We start from the raw sequence: 26,733 nt of genomic DNA, 5'->3' as shown, positions 1-26,733 counted from the left end.
CTTGAAGTTTTCTAAATATTCTGTTCGAAAAGTCGAAAATTTGATGCCAATATTTTGAAATTTATTGAATTTTTTTGACTTTTGTACAAACTTGGTAATTTGTCGCGCTACTATTATTTCGAAGGCAGGTGTATGTGTACCCAATATATAGAATGTACTTATTCATATGCATATACACATAAAAGTATTTATATTAAATTGCTTTTGTTGATTGAAATTTGTCTCTAACAATCAAACTAATCAGTGTTTTGCTGGCACATTCAATGGTTTTATTGCGCACAGATTTTATTATGACCGCTAATGGTATTCTCTCTGAGGTTGCCAAGTCTGTTATGTGTGTAGAAAAGGCGTGTATGCATGTATGGGTGTAGAAATGAACCCGGTAGGGAAAAATAATAATTGTGAACTCTAAGTAGTATATAACCAATTCACTTTTCACCTCAACCAGTTCGTATTCTATGTTTTTCCACGTCCGCAAATAATATTTTCAACCCGGCGATGTCTTACGAAGTGTCAATTGTCCGGCCATGCATTAGAAAAATGCCAGTTCATCCTCATTCTTAAATCATCCTCTAGTCATTTGCGTCCACTGCTGAACATAGATCTCCTCCATTGGCTTCCAACTTTCTCTAACTTGTGCTGTTTTTATCCAATTTTTGTTATTCTTTTATGCTTTCCGCTTGAAACTTTGTGTCTTCTGCTTACACCTAGTATCGATCTGTCCATTCCTTCTTGTCTAAGTATATGCGGTCGATGTCTGTGCGCTAACATCGGATAAATCCCTAAGGAGCCTTTCCACGAAAGTACAGAGGATTCTGGACAAAATCGATGACTTGTGCATGAGACAAGGTCTTTCCCTTAATCCGAACAAAATAACCATAGTCTTGTTTACGTGAAAACGGAAATTGGATGGACTCAGTGTGCCAACGCTGAAAGGTGTGACACTTGGTGAAGTTAAATATCTAGGAGTAATCTTGGATAAGAAGCTGACTTGGGAGACACATGTTCCACTGAAGGTGAATCGCGCATTGAGGATTTTTCAGCAATGCCGCAGAGCCTTTGGTAAAACCTGGAGTCTGAAACCTGCTGTGGTCCTCTCGATATACACAGCATCAGTCATCACTTACGCCTCTGTGGCCTGATGGCGACGGAGCATGGTTAAGTCCACAATCCGGGAACTATACAGGCTGCAAAGAAGTGTATTTTTATGCATCACAGGTGCCATGAGTACAACCTCTGGTGATGCCCTAAACGCTATGCTTGATTTGCTGGGTCTTAAGATACAACGGGAAGCAATAAAAGCAATGTGTAGACTCCATAAATATGATTCCAGGCACGAAGACGGAACTTCGGAACACAGAGAAATCTTTAAATTGCTAACTGATCAGTACCCACCGTTTTTGGCACCTAAAGACGACCTGATACCCATAGTTTCATCTGGAACTAAATCAGATTTCCAATGAGTGAGCAATGGAGCAATCCAGAATGCATGCGGGGAGGTTTTACGGGTATTTTCTTTACCGATGGGTACAAGAATGAAATAGGGTCTGAAGCCGGATGGTACTTAAACGATAGTAGTAAGTATCACTACGCTATGGGGGAAATGGCAACTGTTTTCCAAACAGAAGTTTTTGCAATCCTAAAAGTAGCCGAATGGATAATCGAGAGGAGATGGAGCGGGAAACAGATTGGAGTTTTCAGTGACAGTCAGGCTGCACTGAAGGCCCTGGAGAACGCGAAGCAAACCTCAAATATTGTTCAAGAATGTCGCAAGACAAAATAGGCTTGTACTTATATGGGTTCCAGGACACTCCGGTGTTCAAGGAAACGAAGTTGTCGATGAATTGGCCAACTATGGATCAACGGCTCCCCCACAAGGGCCAGAGCCAATAATTGGAATCAGTTCCGCAGGAATCATGAATTGGATCAGCGATTATGTATGCAATCTACATAAAGAGGGATGGTCCGGTCTAGAACGCTGCAGAACTGCAAAGTGTTTTGTGACAGGTCCGAACAGAAAACTGTCAAACTTTCTACTAAACCTTGGAAGGAAAGACGTTCGGTTGATGGTCGGTATCATTACAGAACACAACCCATGGGATCAGCATATGACCACCATTGGAATCGTTGAGGACCCAATGCGACTGTCGTGCTTGGAGGAGGCGGATAGCACTGAGCACTTCCTCTGTAAGTGTCCTGCACGGCTACGAGTTTTGTCCTTGATATAGTAAATATGTATTACAATCATTCTATTGGCAACTACCTATGTACAGAGGGTTATGAAAGTGAAGCAAAATGCATCCCACGCTTTTAACTCTAATTTGAATTATTCTATTTGAATCTTAATTTTTGTTATAATTCTGTTCTGAGGTAGTTGACTATGACTGATCGTTCGATTTGCTATTACTTCATTATAGGTCTCTTTGTCATTAAAATTTATTTTATACTTTTTAGTTCGATTAGCAATAAAAGCGTGTTTTTTAGTTTTTTTAAACTATTTTTTATTTTCTACTTTTTAGTTCGATTAGCAAAAAAGCGTGTTTTTTACATAGTTTTTTTTTTTTAAACTATTTTTTATTATGAATGAAAATTGTTGTTATCATTGCAGTCAGTGAATAAATGATTCGATATATTCGTGTTATATTTAATTCCTTTCTTATCGACTGTGAGTCTAAAGCTATGCAGTTATTGGCCGTGATAAAGAAGTAATCGGGATGAAGAACTTATTTCGTGGAGGGAGCCTGAGAAACGGCTACCCCACTCCATTGGCCAGTTTTTTTTCGATTTTCGTGGTGTGGTGCACTATGAATTCCTTCCACCTGGCCAAACTGTTAATAAGGAATATTATTTGAGCGTTATGCGTCGCTTACGTGAAGCAATTCGTCTAAAAAGACCAGAATTATGGGCCAACAACTCTTGGTTTTTGCATCACGATAATGCACCGTCTCACACTGCACTCGTTCTTCGTGACCATTTCGCCAAAAATTCCACGCATATCGTTCCGCAACTACCGTATTCGCCTGATTTGGCTCCGTGTGACTTCTGGCTATTCCCAAAACTCAAGAGACCACTCCGGGGAACGCGTTTCGAGTCGATTGAGGAGATAAAAGCTGAATCGAAGAAGGTGCTGATGGCTATACCGGAAATGGACTGTTTGGCATGTTTCGGGGATTGGAAAAATCGTTGGCATAAGTGTATTTCATCGAGAGGGGATTGTTTTGAAGGGGATGAAACTGATTTACAAGAATAAATAAAGATTTTTCATTTCACAACCAAATTCACCTTACTTTTTCCCCACAGGTAAAAAACGAAAATATTATTCCTGGCAATCCTAATAAGGATAATGGACAACTTTTATCAAATTATTGCATTGTCATCGGTCCTTTATAGGTGTGCAAAATTTCAAGTCGATCAGATTTTTAGAAGTCAGTGAAAATTAAGCTCAAAGATTCCGTTACATACATAGATACATACATACATACATACAACCCGACCTAATAAAAGTGTGTTAAAAAAGTAAAGTAATTTGCAGAAAAATTCATGATTTTACTACTGGTACTATTCTAGTCCATGACGAACTAGTAGGATTTCATCTATTCAAGACCAGTATCTGAACTAGAATGGCTCCATACCAGCTTGGGTTTCCCTGCAGGGAACCTAGGAACGAAATTCATACATGTGTGTACTTGTTTGTTTACAAGCGCTGTTGTTGGCTTGCCTGATTTGCTTTGGTTGGTGGTCGTTTCGGTTGTCGGTTTGTAATGCAGATGTTGTGCCGGTTTATGTGGTCATAAAACAAAATTAATTAACATTTTAATTCGCAATTTACTATGGCAGATGAAATAATAAATTTTCAAAATGTTTTAGCAAATAGCAATTTGGCAAATAACAACTTGAACCGGTTCAGTGAGAAAGAAAATAGTGAATTGTTTGATTTTCTGTTTATTGGTTTAAGACAAACGAAAAAATTATGTATCAGTTTATGAGTCAATATTATATAACTGTGCGCACTACCACACTAAGGTATTATAATTTGCTTGCATAACGGCAACAACATAGTTCGTATATCTCCTTATCACCTTCAATATACAATCCTCTTCTAACGCTTCAACGCTCAATGCGAAACTGTGAAACGGCGATTAATCGAAACAGCGCTATAAATCAACTGTTTGTTCCTTCCGGAAGCTCTTGGATTTCTCACAGTCCAAAAAACCAGCGAGTAACATTTAGATGCCGTACTTGAATGAATGAGTAAATGAAAATGAAGTTTGCACTTCGGCCTCTTGGTTCTTTGTGCCTTCTACTCAACACAGCACCTCATCGAACCCCAGTTTTCTTAATAAACTTAAGATGGAGCCGAATGAGGCTGAGCGTATATGCCTTTCTTCCGTCCGCATCCCGGCGAAATATCTCATCTTTCTTCACGCTATAGCATCACCTCCGAAAAGAAGGTGTGCTGGAGTTTCCGTACCAAATCCTAATTCTGTGCAGATGGATCCATGCCGTACTTGGATAGAAACATCTTGACAGACAATGCGGAATGAGCCGACACCAGGCGCGCAATCATAATTTTTTTCGAGGGTAATTCAGTTGACATCCGCTATAGCCGAATAAGTTGGTGCGTGGCTACCATTCGGAATTCGGGAAACCGTAGGTTCGAACCTCAGTGAAACATCAAAATGAAGAAAAGTTTTTTCTAATGGTGGTGGCCCCTCTGCATATCTGCACTTTTCTAACGAAAACAATTTAAATTCAAAATACAATGGAACAAATAAAGGCATTAGTTGCATGAAAATGCAAAAAAAATGTAAATTATTTTCGTCTTGTCGCATTTTTTCCGCAAATTTTTAAAAAATTCTTTCCACCGTGGGAGTTTAAGTCTCTACAGATATAAAAAATTATAAATCTTCCGATAAGGTAATGAATTTTGTGCCACCTTGTATACAGTTGTGCTACTGCACTCAACCGTTCTTGTGGCATAGTACTTCTAAAATGCACTCCCCCTCATTTGACTAAAGTCAACTATTTTCCTTTTTTTGTCGAATTTCTTTTCATCATCACCGTCTTTTGGCACTACAGCTCTTTGTGAGATTTGGCCTGCTGCACGTGGGACCTCCATACATCTCGATCGCTTGCGACTTTTTTCCAGTTCCTTATCCCAAGTTTATAGATGTCCTCCTCTAGTTCGTTGGCTTATCTTATTCTCCGTCTTCCTCTTGCTCTAGTGTTGAACGCTCTGGCTTCTACAATTTTGTCCTACTCCCTCATACTGTCCATTCTTTTTATATAACCAATCCATCTCATAGGTATTTATTTCTTTTCATAGTCGGCAAAAAAAAAAAGGTTGTATACTCTTATTTCTTTTATGTAAGAATGTATGCTGGTTGGTTGGTTTAAGTGGTGATTCTTCCAGAATCCAACTAGCGCTTCCGCATCTTTTTGTTGCCACATCCTCTTTACCAAATTGTTTACCAGTTATTTACAGCATGACTATATCCAGTCTGCATGACTATATCCAAATGGAATGATAGAAGCATGCGGATATTGAAAAGAGAAGGCTTCATGTTAAGCATCTGGCGACCACTGGAGATTAGCGCATGCTAAGGATGATAGATTACAAGGTTTGGCCATCTGAAGTACAATTGTGAGAGTAGCTTAGGCCGCCACATCGTCGGGTACTCAGTAACAATATTCTGCCCGCTCATTTCACACGCATTCACACTTTCATCCAATGAGTCGTTGTTCAGTTGGCAGCAAAGTAAATGGCTGCGTTGATTTTGTACGTATAGCACCTACACAAACTCTATTTATTCTTAAACAAACCGTTGTCATAGCCCCGCTTACGTCAGCAAGTCAGCTAATTCGTTCAAAATTTCTGGGAGCCGCTTAACGATCTGTGTTTAGCCACATCTCTCTATTCTGCACATCGTGGCGCATGCGACTTCTTCTAGGGTAATCTAATTATGTATACCAAAGTAACTCAGCCTCTGCCCATGGTGGGATTATACACAGGTGATAATCAGTACACTGCTAACTGTAAATTTTTACAAGATTCGCTGCCTCATTTTCATTTTCTTTACAAATTTTACTGCTTTCTAGCATTACTCTACAAATACGTGTGTTGGCGCTACTATTCAATTTTTGACAGTTCTGTTATTCAATTAATAATAATAAAAAAATAGTTAGGTAGTTTGAGGTAAGAAAACTATTAATAAACAATAATTTAAACAACTTTTTTTTATAATTGGCGCTTACGTCCTTTTTTGGGTGCTTAGCCGCGCTACTACTCCTATTTGTGGTATGCATTTTGATACTTTTCCGCAAATGGAGGGACCTACAGTTTTGAGCCAACTCCAAGCGACAGATGTTTTTTAAGAGGAGCTTTTTCATGGCAGAAATACACTCAGAGATTTGCCATTGCCTGCCGAGGGGCGGCCGCTATTCGAAAATAACTTTTTCTATCATTTTGGTGTTTCATGCACGGAGTTTCGAACTTACGCACTTTCGAATGGAGTCACGCACCAAACCCTTCGGCTACGGCGGCCGCCTGAAGTATGAAGCTTTAATATTTCCCCTGATTTATTCGATTAGTTCACAAACAACTACACTTTTTTTTAAAATTGGGGCATTCTTTAAAAGCGAAATGCAATTTGAAGCTATTCAACAACAACAAAGTTCTTTACAAAAAAATAAGTATATATTTAATAATTATCGTCGATTATGTTCATGGTCAACGCCAGAACTCTTACTAAAACGTACTACTATACTAAAATAAAATTTCAAAAAAAAGCTGCTTAGTACTAAAATATTTATTAAATACCCTAGAATATTTTGATAATTTTTCTTTCATATAAATTTTTTTTCCACTTAAAGCACAGACTTTTTATTTAGCTTCTTTGAAATTAAAAATAAATCATTATTGTTAATCTGTTAATGGATTTACAAACTTTTTGCTTATTCTCAAACCAATTCGAATAATCTTTTCCTTTTATTTATTTAATTTTTTTTTTTTTCATTTTATTAAATCGAATTAAAGAAGGCCAGTCTCCTTTATCATTTCATCGAGTTCACAAACGACTGATCTTGACGATCACTAATCAAAAATCAATTAAATTAAAACTCACAAAAAACGCCCATCAAACAAAAAGGAGTTCAATTCCACAAGACGAGTACCACACAGCCGAATGAACGAAGACAAAAAACAAAAATCGATCAGAAGCCAACTGCAGTCACTTAACGCAGCCGCACTTTAATGTCGTCGAGCAAAAACCAATAAAACCTGATACTCACGATCATAAATCATAAAATTCATAACCGTAAAGTGACAGATCGATAAGGTGGTAGTGCGAGTACGAAGAAGGAGGCGAGCACTACAGAGAAACGCACACCGACACCGCTGTGAGCCGCAAATGTCATAAACACCTAGTTGGATGATTTGTTGAATTGAAAAACGAAACGTGAATATACGAATAAACAGACATTTACACAGGCGCAAAGATGCTGATCCTGCATTGCTAACCAACCGAAGACTAACAGTAAGGAGTTGGCCAGTTGGCAGACGCCCATCGATGTGCCTTCGAATCAGTTTAGAAAAATTTGCAGGCTGTGTTAGTGAACGAACCACAGAATTTCTCAGCGATCTTTGATTTAGTTGCATGCTCCTGCAAAGGTAAATAAAACTACGCAGCAAAAACTGCGCTACTGAAATATGCGTGGACTTGCTTATTTCAGCGCAGCAAATGTTTGGTGCTGAGCGATCATGGCGCTTGCTGCCACTGCACTTTCTACGACATCAGCCAACCAATGCTACAACATCTCGTTGCAGTTGCTGCAAGAGTACTCAAAAAAGCATAAGTAACACCAAGTTGTGAATGGGTTTTTGTACGGCTTCCACGCATTGAAATGAGCGGCGATCGTGAAGCGCCTCAGATGGGCGCTACGATTACCAACGATACAAACCTATACGACTAGTTAGAGTAGATCGTCGCCGATCGCATACATTGTACACGCTCTTTGCCTACTATGGACTCAGCGCACGGAAGCCGATCTTTCCGATCTTGCCAGTCAGAGGGAAGTTGAGAGCTGCAAGTTTGATCTTATCGCACCGTTGCGGGTGAGCAACGCGCATATGACCAAATAGATGCATTGCACGCCAACTGCAAGCTGCTACAAATAAGCGCACTTGCTGGAGCCACAGCTGTAATGTCGCAACGCATCTAATTTGCGATCGCCGATCTTCGATAGCCAAGCAAATGGACACCGAAGCCGAAGCCGAAGAGCTGTGGGAGTAAACAACTACTTTACAGTTGCTTGGTCCCTTACGAATAAATAACAACCAACATCATGAATTATTAATATTTATGCGCACAGCAATAAATGAGGATATGAGTTGTTATGTTGTTGGTAAGGATGTTTGTGTCCGTCCGGCGGTGCTAGACGTTTCCCTAAAAGGATAGGTTCTGCGCCTATCTTGATGACTTGTCATAACGCTCATAAATGTCGCGATGCTGCAATGACCAACTACGCGCCGCATAGTGTGTGAGAGCGTTCCAAACAAGGTCAAGGAACGGGCGGAGCAGACAAAATGGTTGATGCCAGCACATAGCTGAACAAATACATTGGTATGTATGTAAGTGTAGACAAGTGTATGTGCGCAAGCACTGCAAATCCTTAAACAGACCTAAAGCGCTTGCACTGCTCGCATATTGAAGTTGAAGACACTTAGTGGCAACAAATTGTTTGGCTCGGAGCTGACCAATTCCCACACAATTGTGACAAGGCAATTAAATTTTTTCACATACAAATCTAGTATTTTTTTATTTTGCTTTTTTTATTTTCGCTTAACTGTTTGTTGGCATTTTTCTTGTTTTTTTAGATTTAATTATTTATGTAGGATATACAGAGTGCATACAAAAAAGGTAGTAAACTTCCGAATAGGAATAGTAGAGGCTAAGCGTACATATGTACATACATATATCTGTTTGTATGTAATTATGTGCAAGCGTATAAGCACTTGTATGCCCTTAGATATGTACTTTGTGGCAAAGAGTGCTGTCATAAGCACGTCAGTTCATTAATTAAAACTTGATAAATGATTCTGTGTCACACACACAGAGGCACACACAATCACATGCATATAAATACGTATGGAAAAACGTGCGCGTGTTTTCGTAGTCTTTCTCACTTACTGATGCTCAGCAACACTTTTTTTTTATTTTGTTTTTTTTTCACCCAAATTCAAATAAATGAGTCATTTATGGGCGTTTTTTCATGCATTTGTAACTCTCGAAAAACAATGGAAAACCGCTTAATGACTTGAAAAAATTAATTTTAATATTTAATAAGCGCCAGTTTTTTTGTATTTTAATTAGATAGTTGGCATTATTTCCAATCGTAAGGTACAAGCATTAGATTTGATTAATTTTTTATTGTAATTCATTTTGTGGCAGCCCGAAAAGGCGTGGAAGGCGAAATAAAGTTTTGACATTTTTATTGGCCTGTAGCTTAATGTAAATTTTAAAAATTAATTTGTACAGTGAGATTTCGATTTTTCATTTTTAACGCTTGCATGTGTGCATATGTAATATTAGTATGTGCATTGTATGTATGTATGAGTGTATCGCTCGCTCCATACAAGAAGCAAACGGTACTGTTTTTATACATTTTCGGCTTCTGCTATATTACTTCGGAAAATTTACAAAAATATAAAAAAGATTAACGCGAGCTGAATCGATTTAAAATGCGCACAAAAATAGAGTTTTTCTAAATAAAATGAGTTTAAAAAAAAAAATTTTTTTTTTCAAAAACTAAAAAGGGTTTTTTTTTCAAAAACTAAAAAATGTTTTTTTCAAACTTATCTCAGATTGGCATGCATGTATGTGGCTATAACTTCCCGAAATCATTATTTCCCCTTCATCAGACAAGACATCGAGGACCACAACTTAACTCAAGAAACGAAGAGGCATGCAGTCATTGACGCTAAATGTGTAAATCACACCGATTTAGAAATCTGTAATTTTCTTAAGAGCGTGCATAAGGTTCGCCGTGAATTGGAAGCATCAGGCACCGATGCAGAAACTGTTGGAGAATGCAAAAACCAAGAGAAACGTTCTGAAACTATCCGATCTGTAGAATTTATTCAAAAAGTGCAGGCGATCATTGACCCTTGAGTCGTTGAGAACCCTTCAAAGTCAGTGAGAGCTCTTGCGAGGCAGCTTAATGTTCCTGAGGAACTTATCCGTCGGTTTGGCCATGAAAATCTCTGGTATAAATCATACGTTATGCGCAGAAGAGCAAACGCGAGAACAACGAGTTATCCGATCAAAACGCCTTCTAAATAAAATTAAGCATCTTGAAGTAACTGAGCTGTTATGGTTATAATTTCAAGTGCACATTAAATTTTCCCGGGATAAATAAAAAAAGTCATTTTTGTCGCACGGAATGAAAGACAGTATTGTTCGGTAATTCGCTTTTTGTTTTTGGACGAAAAAAAATGCTAGGAGATAAAAACAAAGTAAGATGCTGTCTATGGCGACGCTTCACCGTCTATTACCACAATTAGACGTGGGCACACATCCGTTTTTGATAAGGAGCGACCAGGACGCCCGACAGACGTGGTTACCGATAAGATGGCGATGAAAAAATTATCGGCCCGATGGGTGCCGCTTATTGCGGTGGGCAGCAAGCGGGTGTGGCTTTTAACTCCCAAGCAGGGTTTGGAGCAATTTAAGCGAGATCGGAAAATATTTTTGCGTCGAGTTGTAATCGTTGATGAAACCCGGATTCATCTTTACACACCAGAAACTAAGCAACAATCAAAACAATGGATTTTGCGCGGTGAATTTGCTCGAAAGAAGGCAAAGACAGTCCCATCGGTCGGAAAGGTTATGGCGACGGGTTTTTGGAATGCGAACGGTGTCATCATCACGTATTTTTTAGAAAAAGGAAAAACGATTATTGGACAATACTACAGTGAGTTATGTGACCACTTTCATAACAAATTGAGGGAGGCACGGTCGCATTTGGCGAAAAAGGAGGTGTTGTTTCACCTTTCACGATAATACACCAGCACATTCATCAGGCCACACCCCGTATTCACCCGATTTGACACCCTGCGACTTTTTCTTGTTCCCTAACATGGAGAAATGGCTCGCGGGAAAAAAATTTAGTTCAAACGAGTCCTTGCCGAGACAGAGACGTGTTTTGGAGAGTTCGACGAATTTTATTTTTTGTGGAGGTTAAAAATGGCCGGAGGGTTGGGAGAAGTGGCTATTTTTTAAAGGAGACTATGTTGAAAAATAAAAAATTTTTTTTTTTTGGAAAAAATGGTGTCTTCATTTCTAACATGGGTACTTATTGAACCCGCCTTGTATAAGTTTTTAAATGCACAATTTTTAAGCTTAACACTTTTTTATTAGGTTATTAAAAGTCTAATACTTAAATACTACTACTAATGTAAAGGAAAAACAAACCCATATTTCATTGGTACCTATGTCAAGAAACATTGACACTTATTTTATAAAAAAAAAGTATAAATAGAAAAAAGAATAAATTTTCATAGCAAGGCATCCGTCAGGCTTTATATCTTAACCACAAAAGGTGTAAAAATATCCAATTTGTTCAGTTTATTTATTTGCTTATTTATTTATTCACCTATTTTTATCTAAACAATCATTGTTTTTTCTACGGTACTAATTATTGAAAATTTGAAAATGTGTAAGATTTTTAGTTTATGGCAGTAGATGTGGTAGAAATGCAATTTAACACAAAAGTGGTATAGTCCGCTGCTGCCTATGATGTATGAAGGCAAATTTACTTCGCTGCCAGCGTCGCAAGCATTCGTTAGCTTCGCACACCCGATCTGTACGTGAAAGCCGAGCGGGCTGTGCATGTATGCTGTGTGCACTACTGGTTTGAGTCAAGCTTAGAAGACCCAAATACAAATGATTGCATTCATTTTTGAGAGTCATATTACGTTCGGTATATCGCGAGAACAACAAATACCGCTAATATGAGTATCCTAAGTATATACATACATATGTATCATACTTGCACGCTAATTATAACTGTAAGCTGCATCTCACCAATTCCTGTATTCATTGCGCGTAGATGTATCAGCACTTGATTTACTCATCCTAAACACTTTTTTTCACATCAAATGCTTCAAGAGAATTTACTAATCACTGTATACAAATCCGCTGTTATTTAACATTGTTAACAAATCTACTCACTAGGTTTACAAGTAAAATTTTAATTCGTACATTCTTTTGATCTTTGAGACAGTTTGGCAAATGCTTTGAAATTAGCTCAATTGAGTATCAGCTGATCACCTAATTTTTGTGCATATTTGAGTATTGAATCATCAGCGCGAGCACTACGAGAAAATGGGCTACATAGTATACGTATGAATGTATGTATGCTTAACATTTGAATTGGCATGTGTAGGTGCAGTTGTACGTATTACTATATCAAACAAGCGCAAACATTTTGGAGCTTAATGACTAATAAAAAATACAAACTAAATATATGTGGCAAATTCAATTTCTATGTAATTTTAATTAATATTAAGAAAAAATTGGACGCTAAGAAACCGAATAAAAATACAGAAAATTTTGTTTGAGTATAATAATTTGGCCACCCTCTGTAGTTGGTGCTTTGAGCACGAGATTTAGTGCTTTTGAAAATTAAAACACCGAAAAAATTATTTAGTGCTAAATGCCATTTTTTTTGTGATTTTGTTCTGAACTCAAATGCAATCAACGAATATATCATTTAAATAATTAGAAACATTAAATAATTTTAAATATTTAAAAATGTGAATCTACAAATTTGTATCACCTAATTGGGTTGAAGTTAAGATGTATAAAGGCTCGACCGGTCTGAATCAATTTGAAAATGTAACAAATTTTATAATTCGGTTTTGTCATTGCCGTTGTCAAATGTAAAATCTGAGCTCTTTTTTAGCGGAAAGAATACTTCTAAAAGCAAAAATCCGTACCATTTATCACATTTTTCAGTAAATGAACTCCTCCACATAAAAAATGGATTAAAAAGCGAAAATTGTTGTTGATGCAATAAAGTTGTCATATCATAGTAAACACGTTTATTGACTATGAAAATTCAAATTTATGGTCACAAGTGGAAAATTAGTGGAAAATAGATTTTGAAAATAATTTGTGTTATAATGGGCACATTTTAAATGGCTAATTTTAATGAGTAGCCGAATAGGTTGGTGCATGACTACCATTCGGGAGTACGTAGTTCGAATCTCCGATTGCAAAAGCTCCTCACAAAAACTATGTGCCGTTCGGAGTCAGCTTAAAGCTGTAGACGCACGCCACGAATAGCTGGAGGAGGAGCTCGACCAAACACCCGAAAAGGGTATAAACACCAATTATATAAAGCGTTTTTCAGTAAAAGCGCTTCAACTTTTGAACTTTTTTGAATAAAACACAAACGGTTTGACTTTTTTAACTAATTTTTTTTTATTATCGAGTTTGAACATATACATTTAAGTATGAAATTCGATTTCTTTTGCATGTGCACGTGCACGTTTTACGAAGTCCAATCGTTGAACCCAATTTTCGACCACTCTTTTGCATAAATCGGCCGAAATTCCAACAATTTCGCGTTCAATATTGACTCTGAGCTCACAAATCGTCGCCGGCTTGTTACTGTAGACCAATGACTTCACATAACCCCAAAGAAAATAGTCTAGAGGCGTCAAATCGCACGAGCGCGGCGGCCATTCGACCGGTCCATTTCTGAAAATAATGCGCTCATCGAACTTACTCTTCAACAAATCAATTGTAGCGTGTGCTGTGTGGCTTGTGGCCCCGTCCTGTTGTAACCACATGTCGTCTAAGTACATACCATTCAATTGTGGCCAAAAATAATCGTTTATCATGTCGCGGTATCGATTTCCATTCACAGTAACGTGGCGATCGTTCTCGTCAACGAAAAAATATGGGCCAATTACGCCGCCGGCATCTAAACCGCACCAAACAGTGATTTTTTCGGGATGCAACGGTGCCTCATGAATCACGTGTGGATTGCTCTCTGCCCAGTAACGCATATTTTGCTTGTTGACAAAGCCATTGAGCCAAAAATGAGCTTCATCACTGAAGAACCGTAAAATGGCCGTAATGCTCTTAAAGTAGCAGCAACAGAATGATTATTTTCATAAAAAATTTGCACGATTTGCAATCGTTGCTCAAGTGTGTAACGTTCCATGATGAAATGTATACTAATGACGTTTACAAATGACAAGCGAAAAATAAAAAATATTGCGTCGTTCGCCCTCCCTATCGGAAAAAAGTTGAAGCGCCCCTATTGAAAAACGCCTTACAACTAAAAACAGTGAGATTTTTCCAAGTTTTGTTGCATTTTGAAATGCAAAACTTGGCAGCACTGAATTTTAGTTGCTTAATATTTAGTAGTATACCAACCACCATAGCTAAGCAGATTGGTAAATGAAAACCATTCAGTTGGTCGGGCGTTCGATGCCCACCATGAACAATAATAATAATAAAAAAAAATTCTGTTTACCAGGAAAAGCGCCTTTCATAAAAAGCAAATACTATTAGACGGCTGCATACAACTATAAGCCTATCCATTTAGAGGCCAGCATAAAGACGCGAAATCGAGAAAAAAGCCGCCCTCGCCTCATTTAGTGTTTTTTGGGTGTTTCTTAGGGGGTTATATACAGCTAATTTTTCAGAATTTTTTCTGAGAAAACTTTTAAATTTATTGATCTTTATGTGTAGAAATTATGTTATCTTTAAACTGTATTTTAAGACTAAGTATTAGCAAAAATATTTATTTAGAAAGGAGCTACAGCTGATCTCCAGGAGCTCCTCTCAAAAAAGACGTTTTGCCGTGACCTCTAAATCTCTGTACAGGATCCTTTGAAATTAAAAAACCAAACAGATTTCATTAAAGCAATGTTGAATCTAGTAATTAATCGAAGGAATAAGCAAATACATTTTTTTGATGAAATAGCGGTTTCTCAAAAAATAAAATCGATTTTGGAACAAAATTTCGGCTTTGAATTTTTTATAAAAAAATGTATTTATCGGCGTATCTTCGTAATATGCTGTGAAATTTTTATAGGGAAATGCTCAATATTAAAGCTTCTACAGCCCGTTAACCAGGTAAAGAGCGGTCCGCGCGCTCCTGTACCTCAAACTTTTAGCTCATTTATCTTGAACCGACTTTTTTCGAAACGGCGGGAATGAAAAAAAATATTCTACCGAATCAGTTGAAGTTTGAATATGTTGTTCAAAATATATATGGCTATCGTCGGCACTAGAATCATAATTTTATTTAAGGGGAACGCCACTGTGAAAATTAAAAAAAATCGATTTTTTTTGCATAAATTGTTAGTATAACTACTCAAGAAAATGTGGTAATAATTTTAAGGCGAATTTCGTTTTATTCCCGATTCTATGTGCACTTAAGTGAGCACCCGTTGGTTCGGCCCCGTAGCGCTTACGATACGATGCATTATTTCAAACGCGTTTTTCTCGAATCGACTTTTTTTGATACGGTGGCAACGATTTCGCGAAGACTAATGAACCGATTTTCATTTTCTTTTTTTCAAATTTTTTATTATCGCATTGGCTTTCGTTGTACGTAGCCGATTTTCAAAATTTTGAAAATAACTATTTTTTTGGGCTTGTTGAAAATCAAAAAAATGGTGAAAAACACACATCGAAATTCAAATCACTACCATTTTGTAAAAAACAAAAAAAACGCTACATACAATGATAGCCACTATTGTGTAGATTAATAAAATTATTATTGATTATTCATTGCTGTATCGCTGCCACCAGATGACGTCATTTTTTTTAACTCGTTACGTTTATTTACATAAATTTGTCAATTTTCAATATTTTTTAATAAAAATTTACATCAACATATTCTAATACATATATAATAAATTGCCTTTTCACCGATCCTCGAATAATTACTCCTACTTACAAAAACAAATTCCCAAAAATCGACTATTTTTTTACCCTCCCCACAGTGGCGTTCGCCCTTAAATAATTTCCTATTTTTTACACTAAAAAACTAGTGAAAAAAGAGTAGATTTTACGAACTTTTTTTGTCAATTTTTAATTTTTTACATTTTTGCCAATTTTCATTTTCTTCGATTTGTTCTAGTTCCGACCATAACTGCACTCTTTCTGTTTAAGAATCTGCGTAAATTTTGAGTTTCAGATGGGTAGAAGTCTCAAATCACCTACTCCGTCCGGGTCCGATTTTTCGAGAGGGTCATCTTCATCGGCATTTTTATAATAATAAATTTTGTTTTTAAAATAAAAAAAAAATCTTATACGCTCAATAGATGTAGTAAAAAACACGAAAAGTTGAGATATCGTTTTTTTTTTTAATTTTTAATGGCAAAAAAAATAATCGTGAAAATAGGTGAAATTTTCGTGCGCTAGACCACAGGGTGGTAATTTAATTAGACTTTTTGTATGTTTTGAAGATAAAATAAAGATTAAATAAAAAAATTTTTTGTGTGCTCAATATAAGTAGTAATAAACACAAAAAGTTGAAATATCGGTTTTTTAAATTTTAATGGCAAAAAAATCGTGAAAAAGATAAGCAGGTATATTGGCATTTGTACATCGTATTTGCGCCAGGTTTTTTTTTGGTTTTTTGTTTTTTTTGTTTCTGTGTTTTATGATGTGCCGACGGGTATCGAGAAGAAATTTCATTAAAGTGCGCAATATTAATTTTCGAAATTGACAGCATATTAAATGAAATTTTTAGCTACATATTTTTATATCTTGCGTGGCTGTATTACATTTTTTAAATCATAATAAAGCATTTTTCAAAAGTGACGCCTAGTCTAGTCAGTAGTGAATAGTTCTTAGACGGTAACTTTTTTAATGTCATCTTTTTATGTCTCTTGATATTTGTCACGTAGGCAGATGTACAATTTTACAGGATACAGCTACGCTCAAAAGTTATAGAAACTTATTATGGAAATGATCGATTATTTAAAAATAACGTAACGCAAAATTCATCCTTAATGATGAAGCTAATTTCTCACTGGATGCATTTGACAGCAAACAAAATTGAGGCATCTGGGCCGCAGAAAACCCGCGAGTAATTTCAGAAAAATTATTACATCCACTAAAATGTACTTGGTGTGGTTTTTGACGCCATTTTTCTTGGAACATGAAAATGAAAAAGCTGTTACCGTCAATATACATCGCAATAGACAGCTGGTTGAAGATTTTTTGTGGCCTGAACTTGAACTAATAGACGCAGAGGATCTTTATTTTCAACAGGATGGAGCCAGAAATCACACAGTACGGGAAAAATTTACATTATTGCGATCTAGATCATGCGATATAACTCCACTAGACTATTTAATATGTGCTTACGCAGATGGCATCGCTATTCTCTCAAGAAATAGGAGTGATTTAAAAGAAATTTAACTAAAAATTAAAAAAAATTTCGAACGTTATTGGCCTTTTTGTAAACGAGGGCAAAACCAAATATCTGTGGAAATCGAGATGCCCTGCGTAGATGCAAAATTTCCATGTGGCAGCCACTTTTGAAACAGTGCAGCATTTAATGTTATGTCCGCATGTAGCGGTGACTCAACTTCCGCAGTCAGGGATTGCATCAACGCCGCCAACAAAGCGTATTACGCCCACCTTAACTTGTTCAAGTCCCGACTTTTGTCTAAAACTACAAAGTTGAATATGTACAAGACCCTTATTCCACCAATCCTAACGTATGGTTGGACTTTTAAGGTTGATAACTGCGCGCAGATTGTTACCATGGAAAGAAAAAATTTAAGAAAGATCTTTGTCCCAATGAGAATAGATGATGGTACCTGCAGAATTCGATTGAACTCTGAACAGAACGATCAAACGCAGAACGAGACAGTTGTGCGCATAAGATGGCCAGGTCATGTGACCCGCATGCGCGCTGACTGTACCGTGAAGAAAGCCTTGACTAAGCTAATGGGCGGGAAGACCAAAGGCAGACGGGGGAAACGTTGGATAGACGCAGTGGAACACAATCTGAAGAAGTTGGGAATACGTAACTACGAAGCAACAGCTCAAGATAGACCACTTGGAAGGAAACTTTGACGCACCCCGCGTTTTAACGCTACGAAAGAAGAGGAAAGACTATTTCGTAACGGATTTTTTGAAATGTACAGTCTATGCGAATGAGCCAATAATAGTTTCAAAATTGAAACACTACATTCGGATCGAAATTACTAAACTGAACGCGAAAATGTGTGAGTGAGTCCTTGAAAATTTTGATTCTCGTATGACAGCCTATACGCGTGATGATGGGTGACATTTGAATTATGTAATTTTTCACATATAATTTTTAATGGAATACGTTTTTTAAATTAAAATAGTTAAACCTGAAAGAATTCAAATTTTTACTTACATTTTATAATTATTTATATAACTCATAAAAACGGTATTCAGATGGTTCCAAAACGCGCCAAGGAGTAGGACCAGCAATATTGGGGCCTGGAGCACACAAATCCCTAACACGAAGCACAGATACTACTATTTTCCATGCGGAGCTCTTCGCCATAATGGAAACAGTGGAAATCATATATCCAAGAGAGGGTTTGAGAAAGTAAAAATTAAAATACTTTCGGACAGCCAATCGGTGCTCAAAGCCTTGAATAGTTTCACATTTAAATCAAAAGTCCTAATAGAATGTAACAATGCACTCAACACACTGGCCACTCATAATCAGGTATCACTGATTTGGGTACCAGGACATGGGGGACATGAAGACGAAAACGAGAAGATGGACTTTTATGCCAAAAAAGGGGCAGAAGGGTGCAATATTTTGTTGGATCAACCCCATTTTTCGGCTTTAACAAAAATAATATTAAACAGGAAACCAAAAGATGGGTCCAAACAAAAATCAGGGAACACTGGAACGGCACAAGCGGCCTTAATCACTCCAAAAAGTTTTTGAACTTCAATGCCAACAGAGCAAAATCTGCTCTAGCTCTTGATAAAAAGGAGCTCAGTTTACTCTGTGAATCACTTACAGGTCGGTCACTTTGCCCGTAAGAAACACTTTAACCCAATAGGGTTGCCTAGTACATGATCATGCAGGTTCTGCTGTGATGAAGAGGAGTATTTTTTTTTTTTCTTGTTCACTCCTCTCGGGAGCATAGGGCCTCGACAAGACTCAGTCCAGTGTTGGTTTCGTTAATCTATTTTGATTTCTGGCAGAGTAGGCGATTAGCCTGCCGCTACCAGAGGAGAGGAGTATGGGAGCACTTAATCACCAATTTTGAGGCCTTGTGCCACAGGAGACACAGAATCCTGGGCTCGTACCTACTAGAGGAGGAAGACCTACAATTGCTCACTTCTAAGGAGCTGGTTGGATGCCTCGGTATACTAAATAATTATAATTAAGTAATTAGGGGCACACAATAGATCAATCTAGTCGCAGTGCATAAAGGCCTTAGCCTAACTCGTACAACTATTACCATTTAAATGTCTATATAATCAGCGCTTAAAGCCTTTTGGGTCGAGCTCCTGCTTCAGTTTACTTTGTGCCTTTTGATGTTTTTCCACAATTGAGCGAGCTACAGTTTGACGCCGCCTCCAAATGGCAAATGATTTTTTATAAGGGGAAAGACAGACGTAGCCTGCCGAGAAGCAATCGATTTTTCTAAGATTTGATGTTTCTCGCATGTTGATAATTAGTATGGGATGAGAGTATAGCTTAGTAGGCTTAGGTTACTTCTCTGAGTCTAATTTTTCAAAGCACATCTCACTTATTTTTCTCTAAATCGATTTCTAACTTGTCTTCCGAACTGATTATTTCAACTAATCTTCAAAGCTGTAGTACTGCGAGTGGCATATTTTTTGTTTATATTATTAAAAAAAAATAATTGGCGCGTACACTTCTGTTAAATATATTCGCAGAGCTCCTCCTCTTATTTGAGGTGTTGATGTTTTTCCACAATTGAAGGAACCTACAGCCAACTCCGAACGGCAAATGATTTTTCATGAGAAGCTTTTGCATGGCAAGAATACACTCGGAGGGTTGCCATTGCCTGCCGCGGTGAGAGTACTATAAGAAACAACTTTTTCTATAATTTTGCTGTTTCATGCACGGAGATTCGAACCGCCGCACTCCCGAATGGTAGTCACGCACAACTCATTCTGCTACGGCGGTTGCATATTATTACAAAATTTAAAAAATCCTGTCTTCGACGAATCGTGTTTTTAGACCTGTATTATTTGTATAAAAAAGTTCCAACATTTTCTTCTTCTCGCCTATGAAAATTTCCGATAAAGAGGAGTGCAACTTGTCATACTGATTAAAAAGCGCTGGATAATATTCAGCAAAATGATAAATTGACGTCGTTAAATGTTGGATTACAGATTTGTCAGAGAAGCATGGAGAAAAGGCTGAGTACTTCCACGCTCCTCTTCTATTTTTCCCTTTCCCTTTTTTTTTGCAATGCTGCAACTTTGCTTTCCAATTTCTTCATATGCAGCTGCTATTAACTTCAGCTAACAATGAAATATAAAAATTGTTATTCGCGGATAGAACCAGCAAAAAGGTTCTATGGAAAAGTCTAATTTTATGCATTAACTCTTTCCTGCTACATTCGCGTATATTTTTCATGCATTTTTAAATTGGAAAATTTTTTGATTTTAAGAAATACCAGCCTTTAGGCTGACCGCTGTTTGCAGCCATTTAGAAATCTGGCAAATTGGCATAAACGATAAATAATTATGATTTGTGTATGAAATAAGGAAAGTTACTTCGCAACACTTCGCCATTCGAGAGAAAATAAATGAAAGATAGAATATTTCTGTAGATATCTGGAGCTGGAAAAACTGCTGTGGTTTCCAAAGAGGTTTGAGTTCAGTCATTCATAGAAAAATATGTTATGCTTGACCTGATGAGGTTTTGAAGAAAACAAAAATGTGTCAATGTGTCAAAGTATTGGATTAGTGCACAGCAACAAGTCTCTTGTTCATCAAAGATATGTCCGCATAAACTAGGTAAGCAAACTCCCAACTCTATATGTAGGTATGTATTCAAGAATATTCAAGTACGAATATATTCCTGTCAGTAATCATTCAAAGGAAATTCCCTGGCTGCTCGTAAAATATGCCGGCGCTAATCTAATTTGATCCACTTTGAGGACTCACTCAGTAAATTTGCGTTGGGCGTTTTACTGTTTCACATCAATTCTGTTGAAACTAAGTGTCTCTAAACTTTAGATTTAGATCCTAAAGGATTTTGTAACTAGACAAATGACAAGAAGCAGAAAAAAATGATGATCACTCAACTCACAGTGGCACAGATATTGAAAGTATGAAGCAGATTTCGGTCCTAAGTGAATGATATGTCATTAAAACCGCCGGGGATAAAGGGAAATTAAAAAAAAAAAAAATTCATAAAGTTTCTAGGTATAATACATACCTGACAACATATTTCATATTATAAAAAACTACGAAAATGGAAAGTCTACAAAAGTGAGCACTACTTTGAAGTTTTTTATTCAGCATTTAAATGAAAAATTCATAAATTCTACTATAACTGCAAGGAGATCATACTAAATTTTTGGTTAATGTCTGTATTTATAACAATAAAATCGAAGTAATTCTAAAAAACAAAATTTGGAAAGCAATGAAAATCGGTCTCGTGCAAACCCATTTTCGAAAAATGGCTCTTAGTTTTTACTTTGGTGTAAATTTGATTTTCAATAATAGTCAATAAATAGTCTAAATAATAAATTTTTCATAACAAAATGATTGAAACATTAACAGCCACATGGTTTTATGCGCGATATAACTAATTTTCAAAAATTTTTTTGGCGCTAAAAAAGTCATTGTAGGATTAGGAATTTTCCGTTCCAACGAAAATTTCTGTTCCGTTCGATTTATTACGATAATTTAAATTGAAAATAAGCCGCTAGTTTATATAATATTAAAAATTTGGTCGTGTGGAATGTGTCGTAGCAGGCATTTGAAACATAATTTTTTCGCCAAAAAAATACTACATAAACTCACTATATGCAAGTTCGACTGCGGCTGACTATATCGGATAGTAAGTCCTGCTGCTGAAATTTTTTCATAACTAACCTGCGATGCTGAAGGGTAGCCACCGTATCCAAATTGTGCATATGCTGCCATTTTTGCAAGTCTTTCAACACTTCAACTTGTTTTGGTATTCGTTTTTCAAGCTTTTTATTGCACAAAGTTCTTATTGCACGAATAGTTTCTTAATATATATTTTTATTTTTATTTTAGTTTTTTTTTTTTTGTGTATAAAGAAATCAGTAAGTCGAGATTTGTATGTCAATGAAAGTTATTGCATATTTTTACAGTCAGAACGCTTTCAATATTTCACAAATTTTTACACATTTATATTATTTTATTCCGTACCGCTTCAGTCAATTTCACAGTTTTCCATATTCGATTGTTCAAAATTAGTTCACTAAGCAACGAGTATTACTAGCAGTTTTATTTCGCACTAACAACTTTCGTTCATTTTAATTGATCTACAAATATTTCCGTTATTGCAGCGCATTTTCATTGATTTGTAAACAAAGTTTTTCCGTAGTTTTTAAGTTTACCAACAGCGGTTCGGGTGTACCCGCTTTCTTCCTTTCCACTTTTATTTGGGTTAGCGCACTGCCGCCGTCGCCAGTATCCACTGTCAAAATGTGGCGGACACCAGAAGCAACTGCTGCGCATACAGACAAGCGCATGTGAATCTGAAATTCCTTTGCAGCAACACGTCACTGCAACTGATATTAAGTCAAACGGACATGTAGGATGTCATAGACGCCGATAGAACACAATGCCGAATGCGAAACGCGGCAACAGCAGCAAAAGTCAGTGAGATTGCAATTTACGACGAAACGAAGCAATCGTCAAATTCAATGCTGCCGCAAAAACAAATATTGGAAAGCTTCTTCGATTTGTTCTTTAGCTCACGCGAGCTCACCACGAAATCCGTTCACACTGTGCAACGCCACTCACGCTCGAACACGAACTGGTTGGATATGCCGCTCCGCTCGAGCGCCAAAGCTGTCGCCACCACCACCACGCAATCAAGCAAATGAGTCCAACAAGAATTGACTGCTTCACTGCTGTTTACAGTTGTTGGCTGAGTTGTTATTGTTGCAGTTGCTGCGTACAGTCAAGAGCGCCAAGTGATGGAGAAGCGCCAAGAAATTCCCCCCATTTTGTGGCGGCCACTCGTGCATAGGTGTGAAAGAGATAAGTAATAACATTGAATTTGTATTCTTATAAGTCTCTCGCCATTAGCTCTCTGTGAAATTTACGAACTCAGGTGTATGCTCAATTTCTAGCGAGTGCGTTAAGCAGCGAACGGCCGCCCATTTTGCAGCCACCACTTTTAGCTCTTCACTATCTCTCCAACATATAGCGAGTAAATGCATCTGTTTACTACTCGTTGACGTGGACAGAGCACACGTTAGCAACTGCTCAACATTGTGTACAAGTCGCCTTGCACTGGAAATGTGACAGCTGCGTTTCTGTTGCTTCCTCTTCTACGACGTGAATATCAAATGAAATGTTACTACTCCCTCCGATTCGACTGCGCATAATAACCTCTCGCTTAGGCAAAGTTGCTCATTTCTCCACGGCAACAAGTTTCCATTCATTACGTTGTTGTTGCACATTTTTTTGTTTCTACTCTCTTGGGGAAATAAAGCAAACATGCTAGTGTTGTTGATTTTACTGCACCAAAAGTTAACCAATCGCGAAGCTTTGCATGACATTGTTGGTGTTGTGGACATAACGTTCAGGTGCGAGTTGTCTTGGCGAAGTCGAGTAGATAGGGTTGCGGCAAAAGCGAACAAAAAAAAAAAGAAATAGACGAACAAAAACAAAAACACGACACGAGTGATAGAACCATTATTTTTTCCATTTCTTACAAGGCAAAAACAAAACAGCCACTTGGCTAGTTTTCTACGTGTAAATTGTTATTGTTCACCCAGTGCTGAGTTGCTAGACCAAAGCCACACCCCTTTGTTTTGTATTGTTGTGCATTTGCACAACTGCTCGCTGTGTATGGGCTTTGCTTGTGTTGCTCATGTTTCTGCTCCAATTGTTGTTGGATGTTCTTGTGTGTCGTCTTTTTTTTTTATTATTTCTGTTTTGTAAATTCATTTCGACCAACCGTGAAGCGCAAATATTCCCGGCACTACAACTCAACTGCTTACAGTAAAACGACGCCAGCGCATTGTTCACACTTTTTCCCCTTTCACGTAGAGTTATGCTTTTTGTATTGTTGCTATACTTGTGTGCTAATCAAAAACAAAACAAAAAAAAGGTAGAGGAGTTTTCTTACCATTTTGCAATGCAATAAAATGGCTTTTCGCTCCTTTTCAGGTTGTGGACATTTTCGCAGGCAAAACAGTGTTCGTAAAAATGCATAATATTGTGTTAATGCGTCTGAAAAAGGTTAAGCAGATCATTTAATTTACGTTTTCGTGAGCTTTTGTGCTTAACATGCGCGTTAATTTTTTAGTAGCGCTTAGTAGCAGCAAATCACATTTGCAAAATGTAACAAAAGACTTAAGTGACAAACTTTTGTAAATATGTATTATACTTACACATACTTATGTTGTATGCAAGTGCTGGTAATATTTGCTAATTTCACATTCAAGAAGCCTGTGTAAAACAAAGATGTGTATTATTAAGGTATTTGAAATAAAGCGTGTTAGAAATGTTAAAATGCATGAAGCTAAAATATTAGTATACAGACACATGCAAATATTACGGATCCAAGATTATACTACGCCATTTTACAGCGAGGCTTTTGCAGAACTCTACTGCATATTAATTTTAAATATGTACCGCTGAACCCCTCAAAACGCAACTCTCCAAAACGCAACTATCCAACAAACGCAAATAAACACAATCGCTTCACAGTGTTAATGTTGTACTCTAATAAGCATCTTTTCGGCTGGGTTTTCAGAGCGATTAACATTTCTGACTATCTAAAAAACATACACATAGAAATACAGATACTAGCCATGCATTCTAGCGAACTTCTTCGTTCCGTGCACTGACTGTACGCTGTGTGTTTGCTACTTCGAACCAATTACTATTTTTTTTTTAATGAAATATTTATATTTATTTTTTATTTTATTTGTCCTTTATTTTAAATGAATTATGAAATATTTATATGTTTATGAAATTATCCTATCTACTAATATAATTCTTCTGTACGAGCCTGCAGTCTGAGCCGGAGTCCCTTAACTGCTCATAAACGACTAGGTAAATTTTGATGAAATTTTGCATGTGTTTGGGTTGGTCCGTACATGGTTTAGGTAGGTAGCGCTTAAATTTGAACTCCAGGAAGCGCTGGAATGGATTTGTTGCTATAACCCGTATTTATATTTCAGTTTCATTTGAATTAAAAAATGAGTTCGCAATAGAAATAAAAAAATACTTTGGGAAAAATGTATCACTAGGTGGTTATATAGTCAAGTTATGACTAAAATGCGTTTTTATATTATTTCTTAATTTAATTTAAATCATGAATTAGTTGAATCCGACAATAAAATGTATTCCTTCTAGTACAATGAGCCATTTTTAAATAAGAAACTTTTATGATTTGATTTGTTGTTTTTTTTTTTTGTTTTTTTGCAATACTTGTTCATCATTCAGTCACTTGGCTTTTTCTAACTTGATCACTGCCTTTCGGTCTTAAAATTATCATAAAATTAACGCGAACACTGTTATTCATCTGTCGAGAAAAGGCAGTTAGGCGAAAGGGTTGATGTGCAACTCTGGTACTCCCGAAGTAGCAGCGAAGGCCATTTGAATACCATTATGAGGCCACCAACAAGCAGATATCTATGGACTTTAGGTTGGCGGATACAGTAAACTAAAATTTAAAATACTGAATATATTAACATCGCAAATTGTAAGATATAAAGCGCAGATTGCGAGTTTTGGTTGAGATCGCTTTTTATTGTTAGGTGATACTCGTCGTGTGCTTAATTTAACCATATAAACATACAGCCATTGGCAGATGAGCCAACGATTCGTCAGCACAGCAATTGCCGGGTCTGTTAGTTGAATGTGTGAATATAAAATAAACCCCTATCAATAAAATATGATTGCACTAAATAACTGAAATTTTTTAAATCCGTCAAATTAATGCAAGTATTTGCTATTTCTGGCACAAAGTGGTTGCGTTTTGAGAGATTCAACTTTATAACTATCTGCTAGGTTGTTTAATAAGTTTTCCGGTTCGATAAGAAGAACTCAATTTTATGGTTTGAAATACACTTCACTATTCAGTATAGTCGCCCTGAACATCAATACACTTGTTTCAAGGAGATTGCAATTTATGAATTCCACCCCTGAAGTGAGAATCTGGAAGGGCTGCAAAATACGCTTCCACAGTTGTGATGACCTCACCATTTATTGAAAAACACTTTCCACGCATGCATTTTTTTAGGTCTGGAAACAGATGGAAGTCACTTAAGGCTACATCTGGTGAATTTGGTGGATGCTACAACAATTCGAACTTTAATTTATGTTTTTTTAGCCATTATCAAAATTCTCTTGTGACTCAGTGCATTGTCGTGATGAAAAATATTTTTTTTTTCTTTTGTAAAACTGGGTATTTTTTTACGAGTTTTTTCCTTCAGCTGGTCTAAAAGGTTAAAATAGTATTCAGAATTTATTATTTTACCAGTTTTCAAGTAAT

At 36.9% G+C, this 26,733-nt stretch overlaps 1 protein-coding gene across 1 annotated transcript in view; it reads right to left on the bottom strand.

Moving 5' to 3' along the window:
- Positions 1-23,009, bottom strand: part of LOC128861218 (homeobox protein araucan) — a 71,220-nt gene extending 48,211 nt beyond the window's left edge. The window contains exon 1 of the mRNA XM_054099176.1: positions 22,119-23,009. Coding sequence (XP_053955151.1) covers positions 22,119-22,169 — 51 coding nt within the window. The 5' untranslated portion in view covers positions 22,170-23,009. The remainder of the gene's footprint in view (positions 1-22,118) is intronic.
- Positions 23,010-26,733: the final 3,724 nt, after the last annotated feature.

This window comes from Anastrepha ludens, chromosome 4 (assembly GCF_028408465.1).
Source record: "Anastrepha ludens isolate Willacy chromosome 4, idAnaLude1.1, whole genome shotgun sequence".
NCBI lineage: Eukaryota > Metazoa > Arthropoda > Insecta > Diptera > Tephritidae > Anastrepha > Anastrepha ludens.
The sequence above is the reverse complement of the archived record's forward strand: the minus strand, read 5'-3'. Positions and strand labels throughout refer to the sequence as shown.